The sequence below is a fragment of the Labrus mixtus genome, chromosome 19 (assembly GCF_963584025.1).
Source record: "Labrus mixtus chromosome 19, fLabMix1.1, whole genome shotgun sequence".
In the NCBI taxonomy this organism is placed as follows: Eukaryota; Metazoa; Chordata; class Actinopteri; order Labriformes; family Labridae; genus Labrus; species Labrus mixtus.
Genome location: NC_083630.1, coordinates 25,278,916 through 25,291,415, shown reverse-complemented (window position 1 = coordinate 25,291,415; position 12,500 = coordinate 25,278,916). Strand labels below are relative to the sequence as shown.

At 39.2% G+C, this 12,500-nt stretch overlaps 2 protein-coding genes across 24 annotated transcripts in view; both read right to left on the bottom strand.

The window, feature by feature from the left end:
* LOC132994388 (atherin-like) overlaps window positions 1-8,928 on the bottom strand; it is a 12,321-nt gene extending 3,393 nt beyond the window's left edge. For 5 of the 23 annotated variants that reach the window (XR_009676679.1, XR_009676685.1, XR_009676688.1 and 2 more), the window contains exon 1: window positions 8,463-8,926. The gene's annotated coding sequence lies outside the window, so the exon portion shown is untranslated. Of the gene's footprint in view, window positions 1-8,462 lie in introns of all 23 variants that reach the window. The other 18 variants (XR_009676670.1, XR_009676675.1, XR_009676681.1 and 15 more) reach the window with 9 other exon arrangements.
* Window positions 8,929-12,303: 3,375 nt separating this feature from the next.
* Window positions 12,304-12,500, bottom strand: part of xrcc2 (X-ray repair complementing defective repair in Chinese hamster cells 2) — a 3,183-nt gene continuing 2,986 nt past the window's right edge. The window contains exon 6 of the mRNA XM_061064734.1: window positions 12,304-12,500. This exon is cut by the window's right edge and continues 262 nt beyond it. Coding sequence (XP_060920717.1) covers window positions 12,375-12,500 — 126 coding nt within the window. The 3' untranslated portion in view covers window positions 12,304-12,374.

The window sequence follows — 12,500 nt, the reverse complement described above, 5'->3', positions numbered from 1 at the left end:
AACTACAAGATCACAAGAGAACTACAAGATCACAAGAGAACTACAAGATCACAAGAGAACTACAAGATTACATGAGAACTACAAGATCACAGGAGAACTACAAGATCACAAGAGAACTACAAGATCACAAGAGAATTACAAGATTACATGAGAACTACAAGATCACAAGATCACAAGATCACAGGAGAATGCGCCTTCAACGCTAGTTGCTACCTGATATTAAAGAGAAGAAGAAAAGGACGATGAACAGCCAATCATGTCGCAGGGATATGGGTAGGCGGGCTTACAGACATTTAGAGCGGAATGAAAATACAGCCGAAATTAGCGATCACGGCACTGAAGGAAACGCCGAACCTACCGGCTCAAAGCAGGAGAAAACACTGTCAACAAGAGTTTAGAGACATTTTGACTACAGAGTAAAGTTCTCTGTTAACTGTGATGAAGACAAGTAAAACAGCTAACACTCACTTTCCACCATTAGAAACAATACGACCCGTCAAAACACACCGAAGGAAATAAATATCCAAACGTCCAAAATGAGTGTTAGTGTGGACTGTACTGTAAATAATAAACTGTCTGTGTGTGGACTGTACTGTAAATAATAAACTGTCTGTGTATGGTGTGTGGACTGTACTGTAAATAATAAACTGTCTGTGTGTGGACTGTACTGTAAATAATAAACTGTCTGTGTGTGGACTGTACTGTAAATAATAAACTGTCTGTGTGTGGACTGTACTGTAAATAATAAACTGTCTGTGTATGGTGTGTGGACTGTACTGTAAATAATAAACTGTCTGTGTGTGGACTGTACTGTAAATAATAAACTGTCTGTGTATGGTGTGTGGACTGTACTGTAAATAATAAACTGTCTGTGTGTGGACTGTACTGTAAATAATAAACTGCCTGTGTATGGACTGTACTGTAAATAATAAACTGTCTGTGTGTGGACTGTACTGTAAATAATAAACTGTCTGTGTGTGGACTGTACTGTAAATAATAAACTGTCTGTGTGTGGTGTGTGGACTGTACTGTAAATAATAAACTGTCTGTGTATGGACTGTACTGTAAATAATAAACTGTCTGTGTGTGGACTGTACTGTAAATAATAAACTGTCTGTGTGTGGACTGTACTGTAAATAATAAACTGTCTGTGTGTGGACTGTACTGTAAATAATAAACTGTCTGTGTGTGGACTGTACTGTAAATAATAAACTGTCTGTGTATGGACTGTACTGTAAATAATAAACTGTCTGTGTGTGGACTGTACTGTAAATAATAAACTGTCTGTGTATGGACTGTACTGTAAATAATAAACTGTCTGTGTGTGGACTGTACTGTAAATAATAAACTGTCTGTGTATGGACTGTACTGTAAATAATAAACTGTCTGTGTGTGGACTGTACTGTAAATAATAAACTGTCTGTGTATGGTGTGTGGACTGTACTGTAAATAATAAACTGCCTGTGTATGGTGTGTGGACTGTACTGTAAATAATAAACTGTCTGTGTGTGGACTGTATTGTAAATAATAAACTGTCTGTGTGTGGTGTGTGGACTGTACTGTAAATAATAAACTGTCTGTGTGTGGACTGTACTGTAAATAATAAACTGTCTGTGTATGGTGTGTGGACTGTACTGTAAATAATAAACTGTCTGTGTGTGGACTGTACTGTAAATAATAAACTGTCTGTGTGTGGTGTGTGGACTGTACTGTAAATCATAAACTGCCTGTGTATGGTGTGTGGACTGTACTGTAAATAATAAACTGTCTGTGTGTGGACTGTACTGTAAATAATAAACTGTCTGTGTATGGACTGTACTGTAAATAATAAACTGTCTGTGTGTGGACTGTACTGTAAATAATAAACTGTCTGTGTATGGTGTGTGGACTGTACTGTAAATAATAAACTGTCTGTGTATGGTGTGTGGACTGTACTGTAAATAATAAACTGTCTGTGTATGGTGTGTGGACTGTACTGTAAATAATAAACTGTCTGTGTATGGACTGTACTGTAAATAATAAACTGTCTGTGTGTGGACTGTACTGTAAATAATAAACTGTCTGTGTGTGGTGTGTGGACTGTACTGTAAATAATAAACTGTCTGTGTATGGACTGTACTGTAAATAATAAACTGTCTGTGTGTGGACTGTACTGTAAATAATAAACTGTCTGTGTGTGGACTGTACTGTAAATAATAAACTGCCTGTGTGTGGTGTGTGGACTGTACTGTAAATAATAAACTGTCTGTGTATGGACTGTACTGTAAATAATAAACTGTCTGTGTATGGACTGTACTGTAAATAATAAACTGTCTGTGTATGGTGTGTGGACTGTACTGTAAATAATAAACTGTCTGTGTATGGTGTGTGGACTGTACTGTAAATAATAAACTGTCTGTGTGTGGACTGTACTGTAAATAATAAACTGTCTGTGTATGGTGTGTGGACTGTACTGTAAATAATAAACTGTCTGTGTATGGTGTGTGGACTGTACTGTAAATAATAAACTGTCTGTGTGTGGACTGTACTGTAAATAATAAACTGTCTGTGTATGGTGTGTGGACTGTACTGTAAATAATAAACTGCCTGTGTATGGACTGTACTGTAAATAATAAACTGTCTGTGTGTGGACTGTACTGTAAATAATAAACTGTCTGTGTATGGACTGTACTGTAAATAATAAACTGTCTGTGTGTGGACTGTACTGTAAATAATAAACTGTCTGTGTGTGGACTGTACTGTAAATAATAAACTGTCTGTGTATGGACTGTACTGTAAATAATAAACTGTCTGTGTGTGGACTGTACTGTAAATAATAAACTGTCTGTGTATGGTGTGTGGACTGTACTGTAAATAATAAACTGTCTGTGTATGGTGTGTGGACTGTACTGTAAATAATAAACTGTCTGTGTATGGTGTGTGGACTGTACTGTAAATAATAAACTGTCTGTGTGTGGACTGTACTGTAAATAATAAACTGTCTGTGTATGGTGTGTGGACTGTACTGTAAATAATAAACTGTCTGTGTATGGTGTGTGGACTGTACTGTAAATAATAAACTGTCTGTGTGTGGACTGTACTGTAAATAATAAACTGTCTGTGTATGGTGTGTGGACTGTACTGTAAATAATAAACTGCCTGTGTATGGACTGTACTGTAAATAATAAACTGTCTGTGTGTGGACTGTACTGTAAATAATAAACTGTCTGTGTATGGACTGTACTGTAAATAATAAACTGTCTGTGTATGGACTGTACTGTAAATAATAAACTGTCTGTGTGTGGACTGTACTGTAAATAATAAACTGTCTGTGTATGGACTGTACTGTAAATAATAAACTGTCTGTGTGTGGACTGTACTGTAAATAATAAACTGTCTGTGTATGGTGTGTGGACTGTACTGTAAATAATAAACTGCCTGTGTATGGACTGTACTGTAAATAATAAACTGTCTGTGTGTGGACTGTACTGTAAATAATAAACTGCCTGTGTATGGACTGTACTGTAAATAATAAACTGTCTGTGTATGGACTGTACTGTAAATAATAAACTGTCTGTGTGTGGACTGTACTGTAAATAATAAACTGTCTGTGTATGGTGTGTGGACTGTACTGTAAATAATAAACTGCCTGTGTATGGACTGTACTGTAAATAATAAACTGTCTGTGTGTGGACTGTACTGTAAATAATAAACTGTCTGTGTATGGACTGTACTGTAAATAATAAACTGTCTGTGTGTGGACTGTACTGTAAATAATAAACTGTCTGTGTGTGGTGTGTGGACTGTACTGTAAATAATAAACTGTCTGTGTGTGGACTGTACTGTAAATAATAAACTGTCTGTGTGTGGTGTGTGGACTGTACTGTAAATAATAAACTGTCTGTGTGTGGTGTGTGGACTGTACTGTAAATAATAAACTGTCTGTGTATGGACTGTACTGTAAATAATAAACTGCCTGTGTATGGACTGTACTGTAAATAATAAACTGTCTGTGTATGGTGTGTGGACTGTACTGTAAATAATAAACTGTCTGTGTGTGGTGTGTGGACTGTACTGTAAATAATAAACTGCCTGTGTATGGTGTGTGGACTGTACTGTAAATAATAAACTGTCTGTGTGTGGACTGTACTGTAAATAATAAACTGTCTGTGTATGGACTGTACTGTAAATAAACTGTCTGTGTGTGGACTGTACTGTAAATAATAAACTGTCTGTGTATGGACTGTACTGTAAATAATAAACTGTCTGTGTATGGACTGTACTGTAAATAATAAACTGTCTGTGTGTGGACTGTACTGTAAATAATAAACTGTCTGTGTATGGACTGTACTGTAAATAATAAACTGTCTGTGTGTGGACTGTACTGTAAATAATAAACTGTCTGTGTGTGGTGTGTGGACTGTACTGTAAATAATAAACTGTCTGTGTGTGGACTGTACTGTAAATAATAAACTGTCTGTGTATGGTGTGTGGACTGTACTGTAAATAATAAACTGTCTGTGTGTGGACTGTACTGTAAATAATAAACTGCCTGTGTGTGGTGTGTGGACTGTACTGTAAATAATAAACTGTCTGTGTATGGACTGTACTGTAAATAATAAACTGTCTGTGTGTGGACTGTACTGTAAATAATAAACTGTCTGTGTGTGGTGTGTGGACTGTACTGTAAATAATAAACTGTCTGTGTGTGGACTGTACTGTAAATAATAAACTGTCTGTGTGTGGTGTGTGGACTGTACTGTAAATAATAAACTGTCTGTGTGTGGTGTGTGGACTGTACTGTAAATAATAAACTGTCTGTGTGTGGTGTGTGGACTGTACTGTAAATAATAAACTGTCTGTGTGTGGTGTGTGGACTGTACTGTAAATAATAAACTGTCTGTGTGTGGTGTGTGGACTGTACTGTAAATAATAAACTGTCTGTGTATGGACTGTACTGTAAATAATAAACTGTCTGTGTGTGGACTGTACTGTAAATAATAAACTGTCTGTGTATGGACTGTACTGTAAATAATAAACTGTCTGTGTGTGGACTGTACTGTAAATAATAAACTGCCTGTGTATGGACTGTACTGTAAATAATAAACTGTCTGTGTATGGACTGTACTGTAAATAATAAACTGTCTGTGTGTGGACTGTACTGTAAATAATAAACTGTCTGTGTATGGTGTGTGGACTGTACTGTAAATAATAAACTGCCTGTGTATGGACTGTACTGTAAATAATAAACTGTCTGTGTGTGGACTGTACTGTAAATAATAAACTGTCTGTGTATGGACTGTACTGTAAATAATAAACTGTCTGTGTGTGGACTGTACTGTAAATAATAAACTGTCTGTGTATGGTGTGTGGACTGTACTGTAAATAATAAACTGTCTGTGTATGGTGTGTGGACTGTACTGTAAATAATAAACTGTCTGTGTATGGTGTGTGGACTGTACTGTAAATAATAAACTGTCTGTGTGTGGACTGTACTGTAAATAATAAACTGTCTGTGTATGGACTGTACTGTAAATAATAAACTGTCTGTGTGTGGACTGTACTGTAAATAATAAACTGTCTGTGTGTGGACTGTACTGTAAATAATAAACTGTCTGTGTATGGTGTGTGGACTGTACTGTAAATAATAAACTGTCTGTGTGTGGACTGTACTGTAAATAATAAACTGCCTGTGTGTGGTGTGTGGACTGTACTGTAAATAATAAACTGTCTGTGTATGGACTGTACTGTAAATAATAAACTGTCTGTGTGTGGACTGTACTGTAAATAATAAACTGTCTGTGTGTGGTGTGTGGACTGTACTGTAAATAATAAACTGTCTGTGTGTGGACTGTACTGTAAATAATAAACTGTCTGTGTGTGGTGTGTGGACTGTACTGTAAATAATAAACTGTCTGTGTGTGGACTGTACTGTAAATAATAAACTGCCTGTGTATGGTGTGTGGACTGTACTGTAAATAATAAACTGCCTGTGTATGGTGTGTGGACTGTACTGTAAATAATAAACTGTCTGTGTGTGGACTGTACTGTAAATAATAAACTGTCTGTGTATGGACTGTACTGTAAATAAACTGTCTGTGTGTGGACTGTACTGTAAATAATAAACTGTCTGTGTATGGACTGTACTGTAAATAATAAACTGTCTGTGTATGGACTGTACTGTAAATAATAAACTGTCTGTGTGTGGACTGTACTGTAAATAATAAACTGTCTGTGTATGGACTGTACTGTAAATAATAAACTGTCTGTGTGTGGACTGTACTGTAAATAATAAACTGTCTGTGTGTGGTGTGTGGACTGTACTGTAAATAATAAACTGTCTGTGTATGGTGTGTGGACTGTACTGTAAATAATAAACTGTCTGTGTGTGGACTGTACTGTAAATAATAAACTGCCTGTGTGTGGTGTGTGGACTGTACTGTAAATAATAAACTGTCTGTGTATGGACTGTACTGTAAATAATAAACTGTCTGTGTGTGGACTGTACTGTAAATAATAAACTGTCTGTGTGTGGTGTGTGGACTGTACTGTAAATAATAAACTGTCTGTGTGTGGACTGTACTGTAAATAATAAACTGTCTGTGTGTGGTGTGTGGACTGTACTGTAAATAATAAACTGTCTGTGTGTGGTGTGTGGACTGTACTGTAAATAATAAACTGTCTGTGTGTGGTGTGTGGACTGTACTGTAAATAATAAACTGTCTGTGTGTGGTGTGTGGACTGTACTGTAAATAATAAACTGTCTGTGTGTGGTGTGTGGACTGTACTGTAAATAATAAACTGTCTGTGTATGGACTGTACTGTAAATAATAAACTGTCTGTGTGTGGACTGTACTGTAAATAATAAACTGTCTGTGTATGGACTGTACTGTAAATAATAAACTGTCTGTGTGTGGACTGTACTGTAAATAATAAACTGTCTGTGTATGGACTGTACTGTAAATAATAAACTGTCTGTGTATGGACTGTACTGTAAATAATAAACTGTCTGTGTGTGGACTGTACTGTAAATAATAAACTGTCTGTGTGTGGTGTGTGGACTGTACTGTAAATAATAAACTGTCTGTGTGTGGACTGTACTGTAAATAATAAACTGTCTGTGTGTGGTGTGTGGACTGTACTGTAAATAATAAACTGTCTGTGTATGGACTGTACTGTAAATAATAAACTGTCTGTGTATGGACTGTACTGTAAATAATAAACTGTCTGTGTGTGGACTGTACTGTAAATAATAAACTGTCTGTGTATGGACTGTACTGTAAATAATAAACTGTCTGTGTGTGGTGTGTGGACTGTACTGTAAATAATAAACTGTCTGTGTGTGGTGTGTGGACCCCAGGGGGTGGTGAGTGTTTCAGCTCTGAGCTCATGATGCTGAAATGTTTCATTATAATTCTTCATGTTCTGATAATAAAGAATAATTGAACCATCTGGTTTCTTTAACTTTCACTCCGGAACAAAAATCAGCTTTTAAATTAAAAAAATAATAAGTGACTATTATCGTGATAATTATCGATATCGACTGATGTGACCTTTTTTGTCACATCGCCGAGGTGTAGCTCACGCTGCAGAAACAAACCCGGTGGTTCAGGACGCAGCGAGGGCAATGTGGAAGGTAGGAGTTACCCCCCCAACACCTGAGCTCAGGTATGGACTGAAATGTAATTTATTAAGGTGATAACATCATCAGTCACATCCAACAGCCCTAGAATATATATATCGGTCATCTGGTCGGTATCGGTCAGGAGCAGGTAAATATCGGTTACCTGTATCGACACATCACCTGTGACACTGAACTTAACATTTAGTCTTTTATTTATTTAATAACAGACACCAGGTGAGTCTACACCTGAAAACAAACTCCACACTAACATTAGCATCATGTGGCTAACGGACAGCTAACAACACCTGAAACCACAAAACAATGAAATAACATGAGATGAGTTTATCAGGACCAATCAGGAGTGTTTGTGAGGTTAGCATTGTGACTGTGTGTTAGCATGCTAACAGGAGTTATAACGGACACTAAAACACCGTTTATTAGACTTCCACTGATTCACCTTTAAGTGTGTTGTGATGAAAAAAAAACCATTAAACTTGCTGAGCTAACATTTCAAACAGAGTGTATGTGCCGCTAAAACGTTATTAATGAACCGTAAAAGGCCTTTAAATTAAAGTGAAGTGTAGAAACACAGCCGTTAGCCGTTAGCAGTTAGCCGTTAGCCTCCTCGGACCGCCCAGTTGACTGATCACTTCTCTGTTAGCATTAGCATGAGCTAGCAGGCTAGCTGTTAGCGCGCACTAGAAACGAGTGATCCGGCTGCTCGGCGCGCTTATTCTTCCCGTCTCTACATGTCGGTAACCGGGGGTCGTTAAAGGCAACAAGCGGCCTAAAAGCTGCGAAGAGAAGCCGCGAAGAGAAGCCGCACAGGTACCGAGAGGAAGGTGAAGAAGCCTCTTACTGATTTGATGAAATTCTCTTTTTCCTCTCCAACTTAAAGCGATCTGTTCAGAGACAACGGCGAACTTCTCCCAAAGATCACATCCGCGTCACGACTCTGCCATGATGGGACCCTCAGACGAAACATTCCCGGTGGTCGTGGAAGGAGAAAAACGTCTTTTTGCTCTGAAAATTGGCGAAAAATTAAAGTTGAAGCGGTCGCTCCGTCATGGAGGCCATGTTTGGGAGCGACCGAAGCACCGCCTGTCAGCGACAGCAGGAGAAGTAGGGCCGAGGAAACGTTAACGTCTCTACCGGAGCGGAGAGTTTATTACCGGGAGAGTTAGTGTCCTCCACCCGGTCAGAGTGCACATACTCCGGGAGGGGCTGTTCAGAAAGTGGAGGTGTGTGGTTGTCTGTGTGGGAGTGGGTTTATTTGTTTATGTTGTGTTTAAAAAAAAGTGTGTCTGACCCTGCGGAGTGATCTGATGGAGGGCTGCTCTGGTGAAGCGGTCACTGTCATCAGACTTGAAGACCCGGACTGGATCCACAGAGGATCCGGACTGGAGCCGCGAGGAGCCGGACTGCCGGTTCAGGGCCCCATGTAGAGATCTCACATTGCCCCCCCCCCCCCCCCCCCCACCTCCACAACAGCCCAAACAGTTACCATGACAACAAGCAGCGACCCATTATCAGCTCGCATTAACTCATTAATGTTACACTGAAATTTGGAGGTCAACAAGTTTGTTTACGTGGACTCTTCATTTAACACAGATCATAGATTTCAGTAAAAAAGACCCAAATATGAGAACAGGTGCTGACAGGAAGTGACCAGAGGCAGAGCACAGGTGCTGACAGGAAGTGACCAGAGACAGAGCACAGGTGCTGACAGGAAGTGACCAGAGGCAGAGCATTTATATACATATACAGTACAGACCAAAAGTTTGGACACACCTTCTCATTCAATGAGTGTCCTTTCTTTTCATGACTATTGACATTGTAGATTCACACTGAAGGCATCAAAACTATGAATTAACACATGTGGAAATATATACATAACAAAAAAGTGTAAAACAACTGAAAATACGCCTTATATTCTAGTTTCTTCAAAGTAGCCACCTTTTGCTCTGATTACTGCTTTGCACACACTCTGCATTCTCTTGATGAGCTTCAAGAGGTAGTCACCTGAAATGGTTTTCACTTCACAGGTGTGCCCTGTCAGGTTCAATAAGTGGGATTTCTTGCCTTATAAATGGGGTTGGGACCATCAGTTGTGTTGTGCAGAAGTCAGGTGGATACACAGCTGATAGTCCCACTGAATAGACTGTTAGAATTTGTATTATGGCAAGAAAAAAGCAGCTAAGTAAAGAAAAACGAGTGGCCATCATTACTTTAAGAAATGAAGGTCAGTCAGTCCGAAAAATTGGGGAAACTTTGAAAGTGTCCCCAAGTGCAGTCGCAAAAACCATCAAACGCTACAAAGAAACTGGCTCACATGAGGACCGCCCCAGGAAAGGAAGACCAAGAGTCACCTCTGCTGCGGAGGATAAGTTCATCCGAGTCACCAGCCTCAGAAATCGCAGGTTAACAGCAGCTCAGATTAGAGACCAGGTCAATGCCACACAGAGTTCTAGCAGCAGACACATCTCTAGAACAACTGTTAAGAGGAGACTGTGTGAATCAGGCCTTCATGGTAGAATAGCTGCTAGGAAACCACTGCTAAGGACAGGCAACAAGCAGAAGAGACTTGTTTGGGCTAAAGAACACAAGGAATGGACATTAGACCAGTGGAAATCTGTGCTTTGGTCTGATGAGTCCAAATTTGAGATCTTTGGTTCCAACCACCGTGTCTTTGTGCGACGCAGAAAAGGTGAACGGATGGACTCTACATGCCTGGTTCCCACCGTGAAGCATGGAGGAGGAGGTGTGATGGTTTGGGGGTGCTTTGCTGGTGACACTGTTGGGGATTTATTCAAAATTGAAGGCATACTGAACCAGCATGGCTACCACAGCATCTTGCAGCGGCATGCTATTCCATCCGGTTTGCGTTTAGTTGGACCATCATTTATTTTTCAACAGGACAATGACCCCAAACACACCTCCAGGCTGTGTAAGGGCTATTTGACCAAGAAGGAGAGTGATGGGGTGCTGCGCCAGATGACCTGGCCTCCACAGTCACCGGACCTGAACCCAATCGAGATGGTTTGGGGTGAGCTGGACCGCAGAGTGAAGGCAAAAGGGCCAACAAGTGCTAAGCATCTCTGGGAACTCCTTCAAGACTGTTGGAAGACCATTTCAGGTGACTACCTCTTGAAGCTCATCAAGAGAATGCCAAGAGTGTGCAAAGCAGTAATCAAAGCAAAAGGTGGCTACTTTGAAGAACCTAGAATATAAGACATATTTTCAGTTGTTTCACACTTTTTTGTTAAGTATATAATTCCACATGTGTTAATTCATAGTTTTGATGCCTTCAGTGTGAATCTACAATTTTCATAGTCATGAAAATAAAGAAAACTCTTTGAATGAGAAGGTGTGTCCAAACTTTTGGTCTGTACTGTATATAAATATATTTATATATATAAATATATTTATTTATCGAAACGATTAAAAGTTTTAATCACATTGTTATACGCAAAATCCAATACAGAATTCAAAAGTAGTGTATAGCACACTTTTATTGTAAATGTACTTCTCAACTTAAACAATGTAATCAAAGCAAATAAATACAAAACTAAAGCTTATTGCCACTGCAAGGGCATAATGTCATCCTGCCCAGAAAGGTTTTAGGCTAAGAGGTATAATGAAAATGTCGGGACGCCATTTTTAAAGTGGGGGAGAGTGTGACAGGTCAATTGAGAACATTGATGTTTATTGTTTGGTTATCGAGGACCCCACAAACACATTTTAGTTGTACTTGTCATTTTGAAATTCTTTAGTTTATAATCTTTTTGAATTCATCTTTAAAGTTGCTAATGTTAATGTATTTTTCTGAACTGCAACATTATTCAAGCAGTTAATGTTGACATGTTATTAATGTGCTGCATAATCTACACCACTAGGTGGAGTCTGTGAGTGACAGTGACATGCAGGAGTTCAGAGAAGAGTGTTGTTGTTGTGATGCTCCAGAGTTAGTAAGAAAGCTGTAGTGATTATTCATCAGCTGAAGAGACTCAGAGTGAATGAAGGTACTGAGTCTTTGTTAAACACTTAACTAAAGTGAAGACAAGTGAAACGACCTTTCAGCGTCCGCCTGAGTTTCTGGCTCCAACATATTTTGGAGTGCTTATCAAATACTCTGGTGATAAGAAAATTCAACTTCGCAGTGGTTACAAATAACTTTGGCTCTGTCGACTGCGCCGTCTGGAAGAACTTTAAAATGAAAATGGCCATGTAAAAATTCCGTACACTTCTCCATGCTTGATTATCCGCCAATTCTTTTCTGACTGTTTCCTGTTTCCTGTGAGCGCCGCAGCAGTCACGCGCAGCAGTAAGCAACATACGAGGCTCGCTCACGATGGAATTTTACAAAATAAAAGCCAGTGAGCAACAGACTTTCACAATAAGAAAATAAATAATAAAAACTGTGTTAATGCGAGATAAAATAATTGTCGGCGATAATTAATGAGTTAACGTGAAAATAAGGCGTTAACGTGCCCAGCCCTAGTTTATATATTTTAGTTGTTATAGGGTGCCTCAGACTTCTTCTGTTGTTGCCGTGGTTTCAAACAGGAATCATTAATGTTGTTATTTGTACTCGTTTTGTATCAAAGGTTAAAAGGGGCGTGGTGATGTGTGACCACCCCGTCGTCCCCCTGAAGTATCTGTCATCGATCGGCGTGATGAAAACGTAACTCCTCCTCCTCCTGGATCACAACGACCTTTAATGAAGTGTAGAAAAACATTTACACAGAAATCAAACCCACAACATCTCAGATCAGATAAACTCCACTCCTCCGTCTGTCACGTAGAACGAGCTGCTCCTGTAGGTCTTTGTCCTGGAGGAGGAGGAGGAGGAGGCGGCGTTGGAGGAGGAGGAGGCGGCGTTGGAGGAGGCGGCGTT